Genomic DNA, 25,626 nt, shown 5'->3' with positions numbered 1-25,626 from the left:
TAGTCTACGATTGCAAGGTCATTAAATATAAAGTTTTTGTAGCGGCGTAATGTATACGAGTATTTTAAAAATTTCTCAACATTCCTAACGATAAATCAATAAGGATACGCTATAACTTAGAATTATTATTTGCGGTTATATTTTTAGTAGTCAAATTCAGTTATTGTATAGAAATAACTCTGTAATATTTACTTTTAACGCCGGATTTTAATTGTTATATTTGTAACAGTTAAAGTAGTACTTCCACTGATGAAATATTTACAATTTACAGTATATTGGATTAGAAAAAAACTCTAATGACTTGTTTATTCTTATCCTTTATCGTAATTTCTAACTTATGGAAAATAAAACAAAATTATTACGTTTGAAATAACAATCAATACCCATTTTACACGTATTAAAAGGTAATTTAACAGCCAGCAGAGCAAGCCAAAATTTTTCTCTTCCCGGTATGCCTTTATCTCATATAAATTCTAAATATAAACACGACGTCCACGCTAATGTATTGGCATCATTTACAGGTAAAGATATTTAATTCTCCTTTAATAAAGCATTAAACAATTTTTTTAACTTATGATCAGCATGAAATAGAGTTCATTCGAAAATGTTAGATGCTTATTTATGGTTTTTTGAATTAAATTTAGCGACACTTACAGATCTAGAAATATTAGCGTTATGAATAACTTTACATTAAAACGTTAGAGAAAGAGCAGAAATTACTTTAAAATATTAGTTGTGTAAAAATACTGGGATATAAAGTATAGAGTTAAGTATACGTATCCTGGAAGAACAGTCTTTTGACTATTTCATTGTTTATTATCATAAAATTTTATTAAAATAACCAGGTAGTACAATAGATGCAGAATGTTACTCACTCATGATATGATTAAGATGGTCCTAATCGGATTTTCGAAAGCTAACGTTAGCGTTAGTTAAATCAATCTTATTCTTATTACCGTTATCATTAATAGGCAATGGTCCTATTCAACTATGGCAATTTCTACTAGATTTGTTAACGGATAAATTACAAATGGGTTCACCTTGCATCGCGTGGACTGGCGATGACTGGGAGTTCAAGTTACTAGATCCAGATCGAGTAGCCGAACTTTGGGGTCGTCGTAAAAATAAGCCAAATATGAATTATGAAAAATTAAGTCGAGGACTTCGATATTATTACGACAAGCATATTATTAAGAAGGTCTTTATTAAATAGATTGTAAAACGACAATAGCGCTTATAAAATTGATAGATATTAAATCTTACAACGCTTTTGATTTAGAGATGAGACGATCTGTGTTACCCAATCATTGACTTAAATTTTTACTGCACTCTTGTTTAGGTGGCTGGTGAAAGATATGTTTATAAATTTGTCTGTGATCTATCACGAATTATCGGTTATAAGCCGGAAGATGTCCACAACTACGTTGGCTTAGTTATTTCCAGAACTGGCGAAATCAGACATCTACCTTTAATATCACATTTTGAATCAATACCGAGTGGAGATAGAATCATGTAACACCAGCATGAAATAAATCACCTTTCAAGTCTGGAAACAACAAAAAACTTGACGCATGCAACTTGTATCTACTGCATACAGCCATAATGAAAGAGAACTGATGCATCCTTTGGATAGCCTGACGATACAAAAATTAAAGTGGTACTTGCAATATACATACGGTGTTTAGAAAATAACTAAAGGCATAAACTGTAATCTACTCTTGGAATAGTAATTTAGATTAGTTTAAGCTAATATTTCAATTTCTATTGCTTTCAATATCATTCTCAATCTTAACCAATTAAGAATATTAGCAGACTGGCTATAACAATGTAATACGCACGTATTGATTGTAAATCTCTTGTAATAACTTGTGATATACAATTTAGTTACATACGGCTATATTATAAAGACAACTTTGGCAAGTATGCTAGTATTTATATATATATATCTATTTAGATATAAATATATATGTTGTGTACATCTTTATTTATAAGACAATGCTGGAAGCATTGTTCAAACTTGATATTTATTATCCATGTGGTATATTACTGGTATTAAGCGATATTTAATTCTATGTAGTTTTGAGTCAATACGTGGGGAAATTAGGCTTTGTAACTGTGAGGTATAGTTCTTACACGTTAAAAATTATGAATTTATTTTCCGATGTCAGCCTGAAGCATAATGAAGTGTAGCCAAATAGCTGACTAATGGCAATTTTTAGAGAACAGACTTGTATTTCAGATTTATCATTTCGATTTCGAGGTAAAATTGTCACTAATAGTGATAATGGCTTATAGAAGTACAGTAAGTTCATCATTATTACTTCAAAGATTATTTCATTCGTTTTTTGTCGTATATTTTATTGAAACTTTTACACCACTAATTCAATATTGCTATGCTATATGATTCATTCTTATGGTTAATTAAGTAGTATATTAACAAATAAGTTAGCAGGATTCTTTATATAGTTTACGCAACTACTCTCTTTGCCGCATATAGTGCGCTGTAGTAAATATCGTAGTAATAATTGCATGTATGATGGTGACTGACGGTCTGCTCAATATGCAGCTCCGGTTTTATGGTCCATTTAAGATATTCTACTATACATAATTAAAATAGTTTATGTCGTTGTTAGTAATAATATTATCCTGTCATGGTATTATATTTCATCTCATTAAGAGACTTGAATTATCTTATCCCTCAGATTAATGTTTGTTTCCCTGGGTATAACAATTGCGTTAGCAATTTCATGTCTAGCTATAAGGATGGAAACTATGAAGCTGCGAATTATGAAGTATAAATATATATATATGTACTTATCTATTAAAAGTTACATGACCATTTCAAATGAATTTTATCAAATACTAATTACTTAAATTAGCAGATATTATTCACATGAATATTCTTATTATAATGTTTCAAATTAAGATTTATTTGTCACTGTGAAAGTACAGGTGTTTTATGGATTTGCTGGTGTTAAGTGTAATAAAGAATGCAAAAATAATACAGAATTTCTGATTACTGGCGTAGTCTATTCGTAATCATCAACTCAACTTCATTATCAACACAAGCTCGATAGAGCTGAACTCGTGGTTAAAGAATAAATACCTGCGATCATAGATGTGCAAGCAATTTGAATTTTGACTCTTATTCGAGATTTACCTATCTTTCACAGGAGTGAAGGTTTATACTACTCGTAAAAACCAACTTTATTGTATGCAGTATATAAGCACTTGATAATGTGCAAGAGTCAGTTTCAAACAGTGTACAGCACTCCCTGTAGTCTGCTGCATATTAAAGGCCATATTTCGGAGTTTTGTTTTGTAGTTTTCATAGTCTGATCAAATTTTACAACATTTTATAGCGTTAATTCTCGAAAGGAGATTGTATTTACTTTAGCTATGGAATAGGCTAAGGATGCTGTATACGTTACTATTTGTAAGCGTTTAAGATCTCACTTAAGAAATTAGCTTTGCTATACGGAAGGTAAAATGATTTTAGCGTGATTTTTCGATCCCGTCTGCCCATTCAACTACGGTATGTCTTGCATCTTGGATCCCCCCAAAAATGGTAGTATAACAGTGAAGTAAGTATCATGCTTTGATATCAACAATTAAATAACTCTTGCATACATGGATTTGTAAGAGCAATAAGGTTATGAGTCATAGTTTATTAGCAATGCGACAGGTTATAAGGCTAGTAATATTGAATATCATATATTAGCTAACCTATGAATAAATAGAGATAGAACAACATCGATATAGCATTCTGTTCCTTTATCAGCTCTAGCATACTCTGCTAAATGTGTGAAACTCGCTACCTACTGTTGTCTTCTTCTCGATCCAATTCAACCTATTCCTTCTCCTCTAGCAGTTACTAGCATTCCTCATTGTTGCCTAAATACAAATCATATTACAATATTGTCGCCATTGGCTTGCAGCCTAGTTATCCGAGCCTAAACTCTCCATAGCAAGAAAACACTTATCAGACCTTATATTGCCTAGACTGTTTCGTGCTGACACGTTCACATTAGCTAGGGAAATGTCATGAACAGTAAATGTAGATCTAATGCGAATCCTACCTTATTATACGCACAAAATACAAGTAAGTATTCTCCCAAGCTCCGAGCAATTACTGATAAATCATACCATGTGCTGTATATACCCGTACCATATATGTAGAATTGTTGCTCTCCACAATGAAGGAGGCTAAAATAATTTGGTGGAAAATGGAATAAGTTTATTAAAATGTCGAGAATGAAAGAAGATAAGTTATAACTTATAGGTCACAGCTCAACCGCAGAGTATAGCTTAACATGGAGGTCATAGACTATCTACGAATACTGATATGTAGTATACATGCTGTACCATGGACTACTCCATCTCTCGAGGAATTCTGAAGTAATCTATCGTGCCTGTACAAAGTCGCGATACTTTGGTTTGCAACGCTCTTGATTGCATTTTATCCACAATGCAAATCTCTGCTATTTATGTGCTACGATATACATAGAACTGTATTTGACATGATTCATTTCACCATGACATGAAGGCAATAGCATACCTACCAATTTGAAATAGTACCATGCTGTACCATCTTTCCAGGGATTATGGAGTAGTCCATGACTGCATGAAATCGATATTTTGTGTTGGAAATTGGAAGACGATTGGATTTTGTCCATAATACAAATCCCAGCTATTGAGCGCCACGACATCAATCATTTTCACGATGGCATGGAGGCAATAGCAAACCTACCAATATGCAGTAACACCATGTTACACCTGAACTACTAAATCTTTTCAAAGATTATAACAGTAGTGCCATGCTACACCATGGACTACTCAATCTTTTCAGAGATCCTTGAGTAGTCCATTACTGTACAAAATCGATACTTTGCGTTGGAATACAAGTGATTGCATTTTGTCCATAATATAAATCACTGCTATTCTGCGTCATGACATAGAGCCGTATTGGACATTAGACATTTTCATAATTACATGGAGGCAATAGCCTATCAACGACTCTGTAGTAGTTTCATGGACTACTCAATCTTTTCAGAGATTCTTGAGCAGTTCATTACTGAACAAAATTGATACTTTAGGTTGGAATAATATTGATTGCATTTTGTCCACAATGTAAATCACTGCTATTGTGCGCCACGGCATTAGTTATTTTAACAACGACATGGAGGCAATTGCCTATCTAAGAATAGGCAACAGTATCTCGCTGTCCCATGGATTACTCAATCTTTCAAGAGATTATTGATATGAACAAGTCGTTCTACTGTATAGTAATAATGGCACTCAGTTTTATTTATTTTTGAATACTTAAAGTTTATTTTTTAAATATTCCAGCAAGGAATATTAGATCTGTTCTTATCCATTTTTTCCAGTATTCTAATGCTAATGACATGATGTGCAACATACAATACTTGTATCGAGTATTTATATTAAAGCTCAGTGACTTGGAACAACGTTTCAATTAGCCTGCAGTATCCGCTTTATTGCTTCTCTTCGTGATCGAGAAATAAAGCAATACATGTACTGCGGAACGACTGGAATGCATACCGATACGAGATATGCAGAGGATTGGAGTTCTTAGAATGCAATCAGTAAAAAAGATAAAAATTTTAAAAGATTATCGACCAGAAAGCTACACAACGACGAGATTGACGGCTTGATAAAGCCGGAATCCGAAAGGCAATATTTCCCTGAAACTCAACTCAGCCCTAGGCCAAAAAGTTTTTCGGCCACTCTCGGGTTGAGATTCATCAATTAAAAGCAATACTGCGGAACGACTGGAATGCATATAGCCAGGAGAGAACATTCTTTAAAATGGATAAAATACTGTCATATCCAAGTGCAGAGGATTCGAGTTCTCAGAATGCAATCAGTAAAAGATAAAAATTGTACAATTCTAGGAAACCGTACAGTAGAATAGACCAGAAAGCTACACAACAATGAGATTGACTGCTTGATAAAGCCTGAATTCGAAAAGCAATGTTTCCCTGAAACTCAACTCAACCCTAAACTGCAAAAGTATTTCGGCACTGTCGAGTTAAATTGGGTTGAATTGAGTTTGGGGACCCAATCAAGCACTTTGCCAAGAAGAAACCAGCTGTCAGCGTTCTTATTACTACGATTGGTTATCGACCTAAAGTAATACAGTGCTGTCATAGTCTGCAGGTACACTTATCAAAATAGCTGAAAATACAGATATTTCAGCGAACGCAATCAGTAAAAGATAGAAATTGCATGAGACCAGAAAGAGGGCTAGAAAATGACCCTATTGACAGCTCGATAAAGTCTGAAGCCGAAAGGTAATATTTGCCTCAAACTCCACTCAACCCTAAATTCAAAAATTTTCCAGCGCTATCGAGTTGAATTGGGTTGAATTGAGTTTGGGGATCAAATCCAAGACTCTGCCATGAAGAAACTAGCAGTATGCGTCATATTGCTTCCATGGGTTATCCATCCAAAGTAATACAGTACTGTCATTATCTGTGGGTACACTTATCAAAATAGCTGAAAATACTGATATTTCTCCGAATGGAAGATTACACTTCTCAGAATGGAATGAGTAAAAGATAGAAATTGTAAGAGACCAGAAAGCTGGAAAACGACCTTATTGACAGCTTGATCAAGCCCCAATCCGATAAGCAATATTTGCCTCAAACTCAAGCCTAAACTCAAAAATTTTTCCAGCACTATCCAGTTGAATTGGGTTGAATTGAGTTTGGGGACCTAGTCCAGGACTCTGCCATGAAGAAACTAGCAGTATGCGTCATATTGCTTCCAAGGGTTATCCATTCAAAATAATATAGTACTGTCATTATCTGCGGGTACAGTTGTCAAAATAGCTGAAATAGTGATATTTCAGCGAACGCAATCAGTAAAAGATGGAAATTGTATGAGACCAGAGAGCTGGAAAACGACCTTATTGACAGCTTTGATCAAGGCCGAATCCGATAAGCAATATTTGCCTCAAACTCAAGCCTAAACTCAAAAGTTTTTCCGGCACTATCGAGTTGAATTGAGTTTGGGGACCTAATCCAGGACTCTGCCAAGAAGGAACCAGCAGTATGCGTCATATTGCTTCCAAGGGTTATCCATTCAAAATAATATAGTACTGTCATTATCTGCGGGTACAGTTGTCAAAATAGCTGAAATAGTGATATTTCAGCGAACGCAATCAGTAAAAGATAGAAATTGCATGAGACCAGAAAAAGAGCTGGAAAACGACCCCATTGATAGATAAAGCCTGAAGCCGAAAGGTAATATTTGCCTCCAACTCTACTCAACCCTCAATTCAAAAATTTTACGGGCACTATCCAGTTGAATTGAGTTTGGGGACCTAATCCAGGACTCTGCCAAGAAGAAAGCAGCAGTATGCGTCATATTGCTTCCATGGGTTATCCATCCAAAGTAATACAGTACTGTCATTATCTGTGGGTACACTTATCAAAATAGCTGAAAATACTGATATTTCTCCGAATGGAAGATTACACTTCTCAGAATGGAATGAGTAAAAGATAGAAATTGTAAGAGACCAGAAAGCTGGAAAACGACCTTATTGACAGCTTGATCAAGCCCCAATCCGATAAGCAATATTTGCCTCAAACTCAAGCCTAAACTCAAAAGTTTTTCCGGCACTATCGAGTTGAATTGAGTTTAGGGACCTGATCCAGGACTCTGCCATGAAGAAACTAGCAGTATGCGTCATATTGCTTCCAAGGGTTATCCATCCAAAGTAATACTGTACTGTACTGTCATTATCTGTGGGTACACTTATCAAAATAGCTGAAAATACTGATATTTCTTCGAATGGAAGATTACACTTCTTACAATGGAACTAGTAAAAGATGGAAATTGTATGAGACCAGAGAACTGGAAAACGACCTTATTGACAGCTTGATCAAGGCCCCAATCCGATAAGCAATATTTGCCTGCAACTCCTCTCGACCCTAAACTGCAAAAGTATTTTGGGCCACTCTGGAGTTAAAGCTGAAAATGTTGCCTATTTGGTAGATAATGAGCCATTTTGCATGACTCTGCCATAAACCAGCAGAAAGTACCATTCTATTTCTGGTGGTCCATGTCCAATCCTTCCTTGTTTATCATGACGCCATGTTGTTCATCAACAAACAAACAAACCATCGCGTAAACAGCTGTAAACCGGTCCGGACCGGACTGGACCGAACTGGACTGGACTCTATTGTCCCTAGAGGTAAGGAAAAGGTGGAGACTGTATAAACAATCAGCGTGCAAACGCTGATTGGTCAAGTCGCATACTATGGCATATGGTGCAACCAGCGACTAGGGTACCACCATTGTCCATCTTCTAGCCGACCTGGTATGCCAGGGGATGGCCTTGCCTACTATACTGAACACTATAAAATAGCGAGACCCTTGAATATCCCGGTACGGACCAACCAGTCAACTAACGTGCCAACTCTGCTAGAAGAAGCTCTTGCTCGTCGACATTTTGTAAGGGCAAAATTGGAAATTGTCTCCTACTCTTTGGCCATGATTGTATCATGGCTAAAGAGATTGAATGATGTTATTGCTATATTAATGCATAGATGATACTTGAGCAGTGGATGTCGATCTGCAGTATCGATTCTTACCTTTCGATGCGTCGGTATTGATCGTCGGAAAATGCGTATGGATGGAAAAGGAGATTGTTTCTCCATCCATTGCAATACTGTTGGATGGATTTGCTTCCATCAATCATGGTAATATCATTTTGCAATTTTCTATCTTTTGCATGACTATAGCTCAATTCTGCTAAGAAATGGCTAGCTCGAAAGGTCCACTTGTGGGTGCAATTGATCAGGGAACATCCAGTTCTCGTTTTATGGTAAGTCGAAAATGGATAACGAGTGCATACATTGCATTGCTAACCTTTTTCCATACTGTACAACGATAGCAGGGGGCAATGTTGTCATGATGAAATCATCATATCGTCCATTCCCACCATCAATAAGATAAATTCAACTAAAATGACTGCGTTGGATCAATGCTGTCATCAGCTTGATTCATACATTGATGGCACCAACATGGAGTAGGTGCAAAAAAACAAAAAAAAAACTCATTCAACCAACGTACAAATCTTAACTTGCAATGGAAATTCAATTCAATCACTTAAGTCGTAATGAAGTCATTATCCCATTTGGCCTATTTCAACCGATTGCATGCCAAACTAGATAAATAGACGTAGGAACATTTTTACCGACAGCCCCACAGTATAGCCTGGCCTAATTACAATGACTTGTTGGTAGTGGATTGAAAAATCAAGACGTTCATTTTAGTTCAAATGGACAGCAACTAGCACCGAGTAGGATGATCGTATCTCAGTCTGATGCAAATAACAAGTATAGCAACTACTGGACGATGGAGAAGATGTAAACCCGATCCATAGTTGACCTAGGGATAGGCAAAAATCTTTTGCCGATGCAAATAACAAGTATAGTAACTACTGGACGATGGAGAAAGATGTAAACCCGATCCATAGTTGACCTAGGGATAGGCAAAAATCTTTTTGCCGATGCAAATAACAAGTATAGTAACTATTGGACGATGGAGAAGATGCAAATCCGATCCATAGTTGACCTAGGGATAGACAAAAATCTTTTTGCCCATACAAATAACAAGTATAGCAACTACTAGACGATGGAGAAAGATGCAAACCCGATCCATAGTTGATCTAGGGATAGGCAAGAATCTTTTTGCCCATGCCATTCTTTCATACAGCAACTTGAGTCCATTTTGGGCAACCTGACAAAGCATTTCCCTTGTCGACTGTATGCCTTCCATTCAATTTGCTAAAATCCTTTTATATTTTTTCTTTCAAGCTTACACCATGATATAAATTCATTATACTTGTGATCCAATGCAAGCGACATTATTCTTCGCAAATGATATTTTTAACCCTATGCAACGCAGGGAATTGTGAATGTACAAAGCATACAGTTTTACCGAGGAGAAATGATATTTTTCTCCGTAGTAAACAACGGATACAATTGATGTTGACATTCCACACTATTTCCAGGTTCCTTGTCTAGGTGAATAATCATCAATTTTTGACATCACTCGAGAGAGAGAGAGATACACGTCCAATCCCAATCCAGTCGTCCATTTTCCTACAGAACGCCTACATGGAATAAAACTAAAATAGACTGTCAAGTGTTGCATACTAAGGCGCACCACATTGATATCGCCAAGTCTTCCACTTTTACCCCTTTTCATATTGTACGTGTTATTGGATAGGCTTGCCAATCGTTCATCATTGCCCTTTGTACAGCATCATGCAAAGTCTACTCATAATTACAATTGGAATAATTCCTACAAAATTACTCCAATGATGTATTCAATCCAAATGTTAGTCGCCAATACGATACTTTGAGGCTGTATCGAAAATGCAGAAAGAGCTTACAACATATGCTGCGAGATGCTTAAGTCCACTGTTGACTGACCTTTCCTACAACATTCATCATCAATCGATGCAATGCAATGGACAGTCTTGTAGAAAGGGAAATTAGTTTAGCAGTAGTATCGCCATCATGGTCAACGAACGACTCTATTTCAAGTCAAGCAAACATGAAAATTGTGAAATGCAACTGAATGATTATTATACTATGGAGGCTGCAATCAGTCCATTTTTATCATTTGCCACTATTCAAATAAGTTTGTAAACGGTTGTATACATGATAGAAGCAATGAACAATTCCAAACATCGTGTAGTCTACTGCATTCAATTGGCCTTCATGAACAGATGTTATATTTACTTAATTACCGTCTATCGGTAAGCAAACCCGCCATAATTTGCATTCTATGTCAAGCTTGTACCTCAAATCAAACCTTGCAACACAAACGATAAATAAAACACTGGACACACTTGTCCATAAATCAATTCACGCTATCATCAATTTTATATCTGCAAATAACCAATACTAGTATTTAGACTGATGTGAAGCCATATTTTGAGAGAGATTCCAATGGATTGAATTATTATTCTTTAAAGCATTAAACTTAAACAGTCTACATGATTACTTGTTGATGACCTCTCAAGGATCATCATAAGTCTAATAGGCTTATTGGATTCGTTGCCATCAACCATTATAATTATCCTGTTGAAGGAATAACCCTAATCATAATTTTGAGCGTTAATGTAGATCGATTGCATCCATTGAATAGTAGCATACTTCAACTATCCAGGGAGTTTGCTTCATGGATGCGTTGATCAATCCATACTTTTCTGCTCGTTTCAAGTCATACCATTCAATATGCACAATTTGCAAGATTATATTTTGTACAAAAGATTGTAAACACGTAAAATGAATATGTTCATATTTATAGCAAATTAACCCTTGGTATAGGGTCGAATTTTATTGGATTAATAGATTCTTCATCATCAATCGTTTGAGCCATTGATGTAAAAACTGAAAGAGATGACAGCAGCTATCGGCATATTCATTCTAATTTATTGAAATAAATTGACATGATTAAGCCGAATGTTGGAGATCAAGACCTTGTTAACTAATCAATTTGATAAATAACGACTTTATCTAAATTTTAGTACTTTGGCGATAGCATAAAACTCCAATAGAAGGATATTTTAGCTTATAGGTTGAACTTGTCCTATCCATATAGAATGACTTTTTTCGCTTTAAATGAACTAAATGATATCACGTAGGGGAGATGTCAATAGACTATACTTCGTTTCTTAACGAACTTTGAACGATTTAGTTTTTGAGCAATCTCTGATTTTCTTCTTTTGTTTACCCAAGACGACATTTTGACTGTATATTTTGGATAAAATGTCTTGAATATTTTGTAAGTTTTTCTTTTTATGTCCTACATTCAGTCATCACAATTGATCAATATTTTATCCAAAGTGTACAATTTAATTCCTGAACGAATAGCATCAATAAATTGCTATAATTTATTGACATTGTATAATGGACTACGAAAAGCCTCCTTCTACTGATCCTCAAAAGTAGTAATTGCAAAGACATTACTTTCTAGTTATACTCTTTTCGGCTCAATATGGATAATTTTTAGTCGAAAGCATTTTTATTATATCTCATCAAAGGAAGGAAAAGATGTCATCATGAGCAACTTTTTGTTTTCTTTCATAGATATTCCCTGCCAATTCACAAGAGGTTATTAGTATCACGCAGATGGAAATTAAACAAATGTTTCCACGCGAAGGGTATGGCCTTATTGATAAACAATTCTTTAAAAAAATATTATAAACTCGCAAGTTACCTACTATATTACTAAGAATGTTTTCTATTGCATATGCTAACTATGTTCAAGAATAAATGATTCCTTATAATACTGCATCTTTTTATTTTATAAAAATATTATAACTCGTGATAGCATATCTTTGCTAGGCACAGTAGTGTACAATAAAATACCAGCAACTTAGTAATACATTACACAACTCTAATGGCGTTTAAAGAATGTACAGTAGTATAAGCAATGGTTTATAGTTGAAATCGATCAATAAAGTTGTTCATGTCCGCATATCTTAATTTTAGCTATACTCTAATTCACTTTTTACTGCTTATTTCCCTTTGAAATAGTACAGTAATAATAAGAATTGTACATTACTGTTGATGTTACGGCTATGTTGATGAAGTAGTAGTCAAGAATTGACTTTGATTTATTAGCAAAACGTGAAGCAATTCGTAATTTGTAATTTCTTCCATCATTTATTCCCTATCAATATCAATGCAATACTGGAATTATTATAACTATTATACCTAAACATATCTCTTTTTAGATGGTGTGAGGAAGATCCCGTAGAAATATTAGAATCAGTTCAAAAATGCATTAGTGACGCTGCCGATAAGTGCAATGAACTTAATATTGACTTATCGCAAATCAAAGCTATTGGAATTACGAATCAACGCGAAACTACTATCGTTTGGGATAAATTTACCGGAAAGCCACTATATAATGCAGTTGGTAAATTAATGCTTCTTTGGGATAATATTAATATAGTTTTGATTCATTGGCTAAGTGGATAATCAATGAAAATACTGATAGACAAATTTATTATTGCAGTTTGGTTAGATACGCGAACATCGACAACAGTTGACAAATTAGTAGACAAAGCACCGACCAAGAAAGCGGATTATCTGCAGGTTTTTATCATAATGTACTGCACTATTTATATATTGTACTGATCCATTGATTACTCTAATCTTCCATGATTTAAATAGAAAAAATGTGGTCTGCCAATCAGTACGTATTTTAGTGCTGTAAAATTAAGATGGCTAATTGATAACTGTGAAGAAGTGAGAAAAGCTATCGCCGAAGATCGTTGCATGTTTGGCACAGTTGATTGCTGGCTTATCTGGGTTAGAACAACTGAATAATTACTTTATCGTTTAACTGCATAATTGTGATGATAGTTTCATCGGTGTGGTTGCAACAACTGAATAATTACTTTATCGTTTAACTGCATAATTGTGATGATTGTTTCATCGGTGTGGTTGCAATAACTGAATAATTACTTTATCGTTTAACTGCATAATTGTGATGACTGTTTATTCAGTTGTTGCAATAATTACTTTATATTTTAACTGCATAATTGTGATGATTGTTCATCGGTGTGATTGCAGCAACTGAATAATTACTTTATCGTTTAACTGCATAATTGTGATGATTGTTTCATCGGTGTACTTGTACATTAATGCCGGTGATATTCTAAACACTAGAATCTAACTGGTGGACCAAATGGTGGCCGCCACTATACGGATGTATCGAATGCTAGTCGCACTATGTTAATGAATATAGCAACACAGGAGTGGGATCCGGAACTTTGCGAGTAAGAGTCAGTTGAATGAGGGATTTCTTTCGTTGCAAGATATCTTAAATAATACTATGAACGGAAAAAATCTTAGATTTCTCGGTGTACCACAAAGTGTCTTGCCTGAAATTAAGAGCTCTGCTGAAATTTACGGATATATGGTCTGATATATGATCACTTACCTGAAATGCTAATTACAATGACTTATTTTGATAATCAATCTGTATACTCAACTTTGATGTAGGCTGAAGGACCTATGAAGGGAATTCCTGTTTCTGGAGTATGTAAACGAAAGCTATTTTGCCAAAACGTCCCACAGTAATTTTTTCTATAAAATGAAGTAAAATATTCAACATGACTAATAATGATCATTACTATTGTATTGCAGTGCCTTGGAGATCAACAAGCTGCTTTAGTTGGCCAATGCTGTCTACAAAAAGGCTTAGCAAAAAATACGTCAGTAATTACTTTTATAATAATATTATTCGATGTCTGTTTTACGCACTTTAAGTAACGTGTATCAAACAAAAATTAAGAAATTGTCGGATAATTGAAAATGCGATCATTTGCTAGACGCATATAATTTTATATAATTTTGCTATATAGTTATGGTACTGGGTGTTTCCTCCTTTATAACACCGGAACGGAGGTACAATTTATGCGGTTGTGTTTTCTGTGATATGTAGTCCGCGTAAATGTTGACTTCTTAAAATGAACTGAGAAAAATTTGTCTACGATTACACTAATAGCTGATATTCTCTGAACACGGACTGCTAACAACAGTAGCTTATAAAATGGGAGCTGATCAGCCGACGTACTATGCACTAGAAGTAAAATTTCCTTTAATTTTAACAAGAGTTTCAATTTTTAGTTACTAAGTAACTTTGAAAGCTTGAAAAGTCTACAATAATCTTATTCATTTTTACAAGGGGTCTGTAGCTATCGCCGGTGCAGTTATTCGATGGTTGCGCGATAATCTTGGAATTATTAAAGATGCCGCCGACTCTGGTTCGTAATACAGTCGCAATTAGGAAAATAATTCAAACAATGTCAATAATAGAATTCGATGTTTTACAGAGGATCTAGCCCGGGAAGTTGTTGACTCAGGAGATGTTTACTTTGTACCTGCTTTTTCTGGCTTATTTGCTCCATATTGGAGACAAGATGCAAGAGGGTAAAAGGTGTAAAACTAAAATTTACCTGGCAATACGAAAGCTTAAAACTGTCCATTCTTTGTAAATCCTTAACAGAGTAATTGTGGGTTTAACGCAATACACCAACAAGTGCCACTTAGCACGCGCTGCAATTGAAGCTGTCTGCTTTCAAACAAGAGAGGTTAACCTACTAAATTTGAAGATAAACATCTTTTAATTCAAACAATTTGCAATTAAACTGTGTTGTATGTCAAATGTTTTGTCTAGCTACTGGAAGCTATGAATAATGACTCTGGTATCCCTCTTAAAACATTAAGAGTTGACGGTGGCATGACCGCAAATAAATTGATGTTGCAAATACAGTCCAATCTGTTAGGCATTCCAGTCGGTAAGACAGTCTTCGTTTAATGTCTGGCCCTATTATAACCCTTTAATATTGTTGATCTCTGAATAACATCAGTTCGAGCACCCATGCCAGAAACTACCGCATTAGGAGCTGCTGCTGCAGCTGGAGCAGCTAAAGGAGTTGATGTATGGAACTTAGAGGCCATGAAGGAAGCACCAGGAGAAGAGTATTTACCTTCTATACCTATTGCAGGTACAGATTTTAATATTTTTACAACTACTAGATCGCTGACCTTTTCCATGGTACAGTAGTTACCTCGATTTAACTTAAAACTTTTGTGTAAATTTTGTATTACAGACAGCAACCTTTTGTACGGTCGTTGGAAGTTGGCCGTTCAAAGATCAATGAACTGGGTAGAGAAAAGTACTTCTGATTAAATATAATATCCTCCTTCACTACACCCTGCCTTTAGAGAATTTTTTTACAGTGTTGATTCACTGCAGTAAATTATTTCGCCTCAATTGTTCGCTTTTAATTTAATTGAAACAACTTGATCCTAAAATAGAATCGTTTAAATGAAGATACACATACTGTGTTGATCAATTTCTTGGCCAATAAAATTTGAAATTTAATCTAAGAGTGTTTGAAACAGATTTCTAATATATAATTGAACATGCCATAATTTAATTTGATGTCTAGATGCCCTAATATTGTTTGGCTGGATGATTGCAAAATACACTGTTTTACTTTGTTGACCTTTAATTATATTATTGGTGCTGTCTGATTAGACTTGCTGCGCTATTTGCTACTAGAGAGCTATTCAAAAAATTAATAAAAAGCAACTAAGCTGAAAATGTGTGACTGGATGGACTATCTCTCTTAAATCCATTGGTTCTTCATAACGTAGCATGCTATCATCCTGAAATGTCTAAAATCGTAAGCTCTGCACGTCTTACAAATGCAGACATGCAAGCACTTGGTGACTAACGAAATTTTTAACGAAAACAATTTCTTTTTGGTTAATTGCATATAATTATAGTTTGCTACGTAATTAACCCTAAATTACGTTTACCGTACTACAGTATATCACGAGATAATCACCATTGCTGAAGAATGCATTTTATTCATCATATAATAGTTTACATTAATCATAGGTACAGCATTTTTATATTTATTGGGAAACGTTTGCAAGCCTCCGTGCAGTTGTTTGTTAATAGAGTATACTTATTCACTTTATAAAATTATACAATTCTTCGGCACACGAGATTTTCCAATAGTATTACTAATTATACTAAGGCCATCTTGATGGATATAATTTTCATCTATCAACTACAAATGGAATAGAGCCATTCGCAACTTCAGTAAGATCAAGGTTAAGAAAATTTTCTTACAACTAGACCATGTTAAATCGTTTTCACTTTCTAACATTACTAATAAAGTACGTAAATGGTTCAATAGCTAGTCGAATTGATTAGTTTTTTGGTCGTCAACTTACCTCAATTAATGTGCTTTTAAGTCTCCTGATATTCTCTAAAACCTCAAAATCATTACCAGCATGGTATGCTGACCAACATTTATCTGCTGTAGCTAATATTTCCTGAAATGATTGAAACTGTCCTTCAATAAGTTCTTGATCATTGCTGGAAAAATCGCTTAATTTATTCTCAACGATGCTTTCATACTAATAATACAAAACATAAGAGCATGCTATATTAAAATCAATGCGTTCGAATGTTTTATGATTTTACAATTTTAACTGTTTACTTATTAATTTTTTTAACAATGATATCCTACCTTTGAGACTAAGGCATTAATTAGTGGGTAAAATATTTCATCATCGTAAATAATAGATTCAATATCTTGCTCAACATCGCTGTCTTCATCGATTTCTTCATTGCAGATTAATTTTCCTATAAGTTTTGCTACTTCATGATCAGGCTCTACATAAAAATCAGTTGATTTCCTTGTTTCTGGCTCTATTGCTACATCTTCATCTTCTTCTATGATCGATTCTAGCAGACTTCCCTATATTACCGGTACAGCATTTCAAAATTATTTCTATCATTAATTTAGAATAGAAACGCTGTAATTGTATTAACAATATTGCAGACAGGAGCTATAATAAATATGTAAACCATAGTTTCTATACACCATTAGAAAAGTCGACTAGCTTGTAAGAAATACAAGATTTACTTCTAATTATTTTAAGCTGACCTTATGGTGATGAGAATTAGAAGTTTTCTCTTTTCGATGTTTTTTGCGGTGTTTCTTACCATCTTTTCGTTTACTATGGCCATGACGATGGCTACGATGTTTCTTCTTTGTATTCTCTACTGATGTGCTTACTTCCTCTTCTTCTTCATCACGAAAACCTTGGCCAATTGATTCTGATTCCAAATCGTTAGCATTAGTACTTGTATCATTTTGACAACGATCCTGCTTATTTTGAGTAATGTCCACGCTTGAAAAATCTTCTTTTAACATATCAGTATTTATGGTGTCTTTGTACGATGAATGCTTTATTAGCATATTATCATCATTCACTTCCTTACTGTACTTTTCTCGCTCAATCAGCTTAATCTCAGAATCATGGTTGCTTTCTTTCGGCTGTTCAGTACAACTATCTTGATTATTGCATTGAGGCAATAGCAAGGCAGCAGTAGAAACCATCTCATCGTTACCATTCTGCTTTTCCCCCTTCATAAGCGATGATACCCGTATATCCGCCGTGGAAGGGAAGATTGTTTCTGTTTCTTTATGTACCTGATGTGGGTTAGCATGCACATTCTCTATCTTCTCTCTTTCCAATTGGTTTTGTTTTTGATCGATGTAGGAACTCTTGACAGCTTTTTTTGCTGAAGCGATGGCACTTTCTTTCTTGATCTTCATGTCTTGAACATAAGATTCTAACTTCAAATCCATCCCAAAATCTAAGTTTCCTTCTTTCTTCATAGTCTTTGCATTAGGACCAATATTAGTTGGTAATTTCTGTTCCCCAACTTTATTAGATGCTTCATTCATTAATTCTACATTAATGTCTACATTTTCGATGTCATTATTCTCACTATCCTCAGCAACATTCGAAACTGGGTTATTCTTGGATGCATCATCAACTGCAAGATTAGAACTAATATGCAATGGCTTATTATTCTCAGCCTCTTTTGCCTTTTGAAATTTTTGATTGCTTGGCTTCTGGTCTCGTAGGTTAATGTTAGGATTGATTTCATTTCCAATTGAGCCATCCCTCCTATCATCAATCTGTACCTTAATAGTATTCTCAATCCGTATTTCTGCCTTGATATTCGATTCTTTCTCTTCTTGTACCCTGGTATCACCTACTTCCTGATTTGAATTTTCATTTTGAATTTGAGAGATTTTTATAAAGTTATTTGTATTAACGCCTTTTTGCCCATAGTTTGTGTCTTCTTGTCTATCATTTATTCCGACAGTGTTGCTTCCTTCGGAAGTTTGAGATTGGGATTTTCCTAACGCCTTATTTCTAATCTCGTCATCGATCTTGTCCACCATATGAATTGGCTGTAGATATTGATTCCTGTCTATATCATTAGAAGCTTCACTATGTTGAAGTATGTCTGATTCCAAGGACGAATGAGTAATATTGGCATTACTTGAAATTTCTCTGCTGATTTGTACAACGGACTTGGCAGACTCATTTATTCCTGTTGAACAGAACGTAAAGATATTCAATCAATATTAGCATCACTATTCTTTATAGCAGCAAGATACTTTAGCTATTCTTGACTAGTTTGATTACCTTGAACTTCATAAACTACATCATCATGAACTGAAGTATTCTCGATCGAAGAATTATCTATGCAGGAACCGAGTGGGCAGGGTTGATAATCGTCTTTAAAATCATCTACATTAATACCTTCTCCTGAGATCATAGTCTGATATGCTATTCTATTTGCACTAGTATTAGGGATGGTAGAGGGAATATTTCTAATAAATTTAGTAGAATTTGCAGGTGAAGCTGAAAGGGTAAATTCTTGTTTAGACTGTAGATCTCTATCAATTTGATGCCGAACTAATTCTACTCCATCCGAACGTTCTTTATCTTGGCCTAAGAATTGCTCTTCTTTGCCCTCATCATGATCGGTTAAAGATTTCTGTTCCCATCTTACTTGATTAACGTCCTTATTAGGCTCGGATCCATTCATTATTTCAGCTGCATCATTGGAAATTATAGTAGGACTTGCAAGATTTCTATCATAGTTTAGCTCGGTACAGGTATGTTTAGAAGCTGAAGGGACACATTTTTCTAAATTTTCGCTTCTTAAGGTAGGAAGATCAGCGATGTTTGCATTTCGCAGATTCTCGATCCAATTGTTCGTAGAAGGCATGTGGCTTTTTGTCTCAGCTGATGCTGGATCTGCCGGTGCAGATTGAATTAATTCCTTGGATAGTTCTGTTCCATTGCTGTAGCTATCGCAGCTCGATTTCTCTGAAAGATCCTTTTTATGGAAGCTCGTCATTGGAACTTGCTTCTGATTTTCCTGTTCAAGGCGATATTCTCCATGGTGAATGCCTTGATAACTTGGTAGCTGTTCTGTAGTCAATTTGATCGAATCTAGAAACTTTGGCAATAAATCTGCTTTTGGAGTACTTTCAAGTTTATTACTCTTACTATCCAGGGGGATTATAGGGATATTGCGATCAACTGGCGATATTGCAATATTGCTATCGGCATCTCTCACATCTGCTACACAGGAATTATGTTTTACTGGCCGATTTCTGGTATCCTCTAATGTACTAATATCGCTGTTTATCAACGCTATCAATTGCTCTGATTTATCCATAGTTTGAACTAAATTGTTTACTACCTTCGTACTGTCCTCCTTTGCGAAATTGCGATGTAAGTTGTCTTGATCTTGACCATCATTGTTGCTTAAAGTATTCATAATCCCTGGCTGATCTTCGCTTGCAGCTAAAGTAGAATTTAAGTTCTTTAAATTAGATGTTTCTGCAATTACGGAGATTGTGGCTAGTTCATTTGGATTGCTAGGACTATTAGAATTAAAATTCTCGCCATCCATCACTTCATGAGCACAATTAACTATCTCTTTTTCACGGATTGGTATTCCAGTTTCATCGTTAACTGCGGACTTCTTGAAATGATTACCGATCGATTTTTCTACTCCATTGGAATAGTTTTGATCCGCATTAGCACTTTGGACACCATTTATGCTTCTGTTCTTGTTATCATGGATACTTGGATTCTTTTTATCCAGTAGATTATTACTACCGATTGATTCTCCTTTCTTGATTAGTTTATTCTTAATATATAGCAGCATCTCATTATGACTCGGTGGGTGATCTTTATTTTGAACTACTTTAGATGGCATAACATTACCAGCTGATGTAGACTTTTTCTTGTAATGAGAAGCATCAGAATAAGTGCGAATTCTTGCTTTGAGAATCTCATTAGCCTGCTTGGCTAAACGACCTCCATTGGCAGTATTCTCAACATTTGCCTTACTTTTCAACTTATTCTCATTCTTGTTACTTAATCGATTTTGGCTCCTATCAATACCGGTACCTTTCTTGTGTCTTTCCATCATCATTTTAGATTCTAAATTGACTGGAACATGAGGTAATTTTTTAACCATTTTTGATTTCTGAGTCATGCTGTCTTCTTCTTCTTCTTGAAGTATAGAACTACCTGAGACAGAGGATAACTTTTTCATTCCTTTCGATTTAGGCTTATTCTCATCGATTTGTTCGGTCTTGTTGATTTGTTTCAGTGAATTTAAAATGGTCAAATACTGCTTAGCATCTACCTTTGAAATTTCTTGAGATTTTGGCAAAACACAAGTTTCATTTTCGTGCGGAGTAAGCTTGATATCATGGTTTACATTAGCCTCTAATAAATTGATCTCTTTCGCTGGCTGAATGAACGAATTCGATTGATGTTGTTGCTCTGACTTGATGTCATCTTGCACGTTAAGAAGAACTTCTTTTCCCTTATCTTTCATCTCTAAATTTTGTATTTCGTTCACTTTAAGGCTGCTTTCGAAAGTGTTCTCCAATGCACTGCCTTGGCTAGAATCATTGGTATTGATATTCTTACTTCCATAATTGTGGGTATCCACTTCTAGAGAGTCTCGCACAGATTCTTTTCTGTCCTCATTTTGCAATAGAATACTCGTATCGTCATTTTGCGTTATTTCTTCCAAGAGCAACGAACTTGAAGACTCGTGAGCTTGAACAACATCTTTCCGATAGTTCTCCCTTTCATTTTCCTCCGACTCCACTTCTAGATAGCCTTGCACAATTTCTTCTCTGTCCCCATTTTGTAATTGAGTATCATCATTTTGCGTTATTTCTTCCAAGAGCAACGAACTTGAAGACGCGTGAGCATGAACAGTATCTTTCCGATAGCTCTCCCTTTCACTTTCCTCCGACTCCACTTCTGGACAGTCTCGCACACTTTCTTCTCTGTCCTCATTTTGTAATAGAATATCATCATTTTGCGTTATTTCTTCCAAGAGCAACGAACTTGAAGACGGGTGAGCATGAACAACTTCTTTCCGATAGTTCTCCCTTTCACTTCCCTCCAAGACATGACTTGGCTTTTCTAAAAGATTTCCTTCTTCTCTATCATGTTCTGTGCCATTATCAGTATTTTCAAGATCATTTACAGGGTATACAGCCTGACGATCACTATTCTCTAATTTAGATTGAAGATGCTTCTGAGAACTAGTTAATGCTATTTTACTAGCTAGTGTTTTTTTCTCATTATTATTCTTACTTATACCTACTGCAGGGGTAGACTGCTTTGCGTTATTATCTTGACTTTTCTCAAGATTTAAACTTTTATAGTTTTTATTAAACGTTCGCTTTTTCTCCCTGTTAGACAAGTGTTCTTGTTTTCGCTGTATTTCTCGATCAAATGCCTTGATATTCACTTTCTTGCCTGCATTTAGAGATAAATTTCTTGGCTTATTCTCACCTTGAGTTTTCCCGGTGCCGTTTTGTCTTTTCAGCGGTAATTTATGAACTGTATTTTCTCTCGGTTTGTCTTGTAAAGTCTTTTCTTCTTCTATTTGAATAATTTTTTCATAGATTTTATGCCATTTTACCTTAAGATTTTCTTTCTTTCCTTCAGCCTTTTCACCGGTAGTTCTCTTATTCAATGGAGTTGTTAGAGTATCGGTGGACTGAACGCTATCTTGCCTTCCTTTCTTGCTCTTGCTATCGATCAATTTATTGGGGATTTTGTATTTACTGGTAGCATTCTGAACTGGAACAACCGTCTTAGACGTATACTCTTTCTTTCTCTGCAATTTGACATCTTGATTTCCTTGATGCTTTGGATTCTTCAAGATTGGCTCTTCGTTGCTGACTTTTCGATGTCCTTGGCTGCCCTTAAATGGCGTTTTCCGTCCATTCGCTGCTACTCTCTTTGCAGTATTGGTATTCGTTTTATTCTTGGCCGAATCTTTAGCGTTGATTTCCTTGTTTGTATTATTCGATAAAGGATCTTTTCCTTCATTTTCCTCCATTTGAAAGGATTCTTGAATTTTCTTCGTGGTTTTTTCAGGGGTTTTAACTGCCGAAATATCACTACAATCGGAATGATCGATTTCATTCGTCATTTTAACATTATCAATTTCAATTCCATCTCTTCTAGTTGTAGGCTTTGCCGCAATAAGAGACTGACATTCTTCTCCAGTATCGGTAAGATCTTGAATTTTATTTTGTTTAGGGTCTGCTTCTGCTTGATATTTACTTTTTAAATCTGTGTCGACATAACTTTGGATATCATTCTGCTGATCAATATCCTTATGCGAATCAAGAGATTTTGGTCTATTCTGAATAGATGGCTGATTCTCATTTTTCTCTGTATTGCTTGCTGTTAGCAAGAAATATTGATTATGTCTTTCACCGTTTTGATGGCTGATAGTTTGAAATACGGGATCATTTCTATTAGGATCTTCTTCGTCATCTTTACTGATATTCTGTTGAATTTTCTCTATGAAAACTTCCTTAAGATATTGATTACTGCCTTCATGAATAGTTCCATCATGATCTTGCTTTGTGAACATAGGAGCTCTACTTACATAGCAGCGGTTCCCGTCCATATCATTACTTTCTACTGGTGTTAATGAATCTCTATTTGCTGGTAAAGGGGAATAACCATGATAAACTGCCCTAGTATATCTTTTAAATGGTATATCTGTCATTTTCGACGAGTAAAATCCATCCATACTGTGAGGCATAAGTAGTTCCTGATTGAAAATACTTTCATACATGGCATCATAGAAGGTTTGTCTGGCATCCTTATGAACGTAGCAATGAAATGCCCACATGTTGTGTTCCTTTCTCCACTTTTGCCCAGGGAAAAGTGTTCCATTTTGCTTCGATATTTTGCCGTCGGCAATGGAACTTTTCTCTAAAAGTTAGTATAAAATACGATAGGTAGCAGTTCATTAATAGAATTCCTTCAGCCTTTAAACTAGTTAATAATGGCAATATTAAGTGATACTGCCAAATAAATGCCATGGAAAAATAGCGATCAAAATATCGTTTCTGTCTTACTGTATCTCAGCCAAATCAATTTATACTATTCAAATAGGAGAAAGTACGGTAGACTATGTTGGCTATCATTCGTGTCTATCCATATTATCAATTCTAGAATATGATTGAAAGAAAAATGATTCCATTTGGCTAAAGAATATTAGGTTTACTCTATCGCTCGTCGAAATCATATTCTGTTCAGATGGTACGTGATCAAAAATTTAAAAGCACTCCATGTCTCTACATAATGGCGGTAATATTTCCAATTCTTCGTTAGAGATAGTAAATTTGGGGTATGATGGCAATAATAAGTATTGAAAGTGCAACAGTAGAATGGAGTAAAGATGATGAGATGTAGAATAGTCTTTTATGCTTAATAAAGTAATTTTGGATCAAGATGGCCAGCATAATGCAATAGTGTGCTTGTCCGATTCCTACTCTGTTTGTAAAAGGCAGTAGCAGACAGCTATGTAAAGTTCTGTTTTTATATAACAGACTAATATGTTTCTTAAATTCTGAGTATGGTAGAGGAGTATTAAATTGTATTTTAATTAAGTTATATGGAATATTCTTGTAGAATTGGAAAAGGTTCAAAGTGGTTTTAACCAATTTATGTTCCATTAATTTCACATTTTTTTTTAATCTAAATCAACATCAAATGTCGTACAGTATCCAAATATCCAGTTGATATGACCAGCAAGTTGTAGATACTATTCTATTAAATCAACATGATTCTAAATTGATATCCAGTATCTTATGCAAATATCAAGTCAACATGATGATAAGTTTCAGACAATCTTCTATCAAAATCTATCACTTATATTGATATCAACTATTTATATCAACTATTAACTCTTTCTTCTACGCGTAAATCACCACTCACGTACAGTAATATAATTAGTAGATACATTTTTTTAAATACTACTTTCTATCCAATCCTCCGTTTAAATTGATATCCAGCATAGTATTGAAACTTCGCGTAGACTATTAGATATGATCGCGCAGTTTCACAACTTTGCCGAAAAGTATTGAACATCACTATTAGTCTAAGCAATACGAACAGCCATTAATCCAATAGGGTTACTGTAGCCCATCATCATACTTTTAACACGCTGTTGCTATACTGGGGTGTAGATGAAAAAGGAATAGAATAAAAAATAGACAGTAATTGTTGGCTAACAATATAAAATTGCTACCGTCTCTTAAATAAACCCGCAATAGAAAAAATAGCACTATGATTGTCTACGAACAAAGCGGACGAAAACTGATATAGCGTAAACTTGTCAGTGCAATCACAACTAGGACTAAATAGAAATCTAATTTAGCGCCATTACTCTTTAACATTTCTTTACCTAAACTACTGTACGCTACTTATTCAATTTCCTAATTTATAATGAATAAAATGAATGCGTTTAAATACCGTTGGTCTAACAAGATGAACTAAAGACAACCAAAATCACGTATGTAACAATCTTGTTATTGAAGGACAACAAGTGACCAAAATCATTCTAGTATATTATCACAGTCATCAATATTCAATCATAATAAATCCTAGCGTATATTCAATCATCATAAAAATTAAGATTATTAGTCCAAAATTAAAATAATCCATCCTTTCATACAGTAACTATTCTAGTGCCAAAAGGCGAGCAAGATATCAAATTCAATCCAAACTATCCTTTCTAAGCCTAACCAAATCAATAAGTATTCGCTTCTCTTCGATATAGGTATAATAGCATCTACTATTGCTGTCCTACCTTGTTGGTGTT

General features: G+C 34.9%; 3 protein-coding genes across 3 annotated transcripts; 2 read left to right on the top strand and 1 right to left on the bottom strand.

Annotated features, from left to right (window-relative positions):
- Window positions 1-973: 973 nt before the first annotated feature.
- TRIADDRAFT_19387 (uncharacterized protein) lies at window positions 974-1,516 on the top strand (the record flags this gene model as incomplete). Its single annotated transcript, XM_002108395.1, has 2 exons — window positions 974-1,198; window positions 1,340-1,516. Coding segments are annotated over 2 exons (402 nt in total), but the record flags the coding sequence as incomplete, so codon positions are not given.
- A 7,272-nt stretch (window positions 1,517-8,788) lies between these two features.
- On the top strand, window positions 8,789-15,753 carry TRIADDRAFT_20207 (uncharacterized protein; the record flags this gene model as incomplete). Its single annotated transcript, XM_002108394.1, has 17 exons — window positions 8,789-8,854; window positions 12,135-12,208; window positions 12,785-12,969; window positions 13,069-13,148; window positions 13,227-13,364; window positions 13,725-13,834; window positions 13,911-13,977; window positions 14,061-14,096; window positions 14,205-14,272; window positions 14,423-14,465; window positions 14,566-14,646; window positions 14,746-14,824; window positions 14,894-14,990; window positions 15,067-15,151; window positions 15,238-15,358; window positions 15,431-15,568; window positions 15,674-15,753. 17 exons carry the CDS (start codon window positions 8,789-8,791, stop codon window positions 15,751-15,753), a joined length of 1,548 nt encoding a protein of 515 aa, XP_002108430.1.
- A 796-nt stretch (window positions 15,754-16,549) lies between these two features.
- On the bottom strand, window positions 16,550-23,649 carry TRIADDRAFT_51309 (uncharacterized protein; the record flags this gene model as incomplete). Its single annotated transcript, XM_002107581.1, has 5 exons — window positions 16,550-16,645; window positions 16,812-16,997; window positions 17,111-17,341; window positions 17,531-18,996; window positions 19,092-23,649. 5 exons carry the CDS (start codon window positions 23,647-23,649, stop codon window positions 16,550-16,552), a joined length of 6,537 nt encoding a protein of 2,178 aa, XP_002107617.1.
- Window positions 23,650-25,626: the final 1,977 nt, after the last annotated feature.

This window comes from Trichoplax adhaerens, genomic scaffold (assembly GCF_000150275.1).
Source record: "Trichoplax adhaerens TRIADscaffold_1 genomic scaffold, whole genome shotgun sequence".
Lineage (NCBI taxonomy): Eukaryota > Metazoa > Placozoa > Uniplacotomia > Trichoplacea > Trichoplacidae > Trichoplax > Trichoplax adhaerens.
Note: the sequence above shows the minus strand (reverse complement) of the source record. Positions and strands in the feature narration are given on the sequence as shown.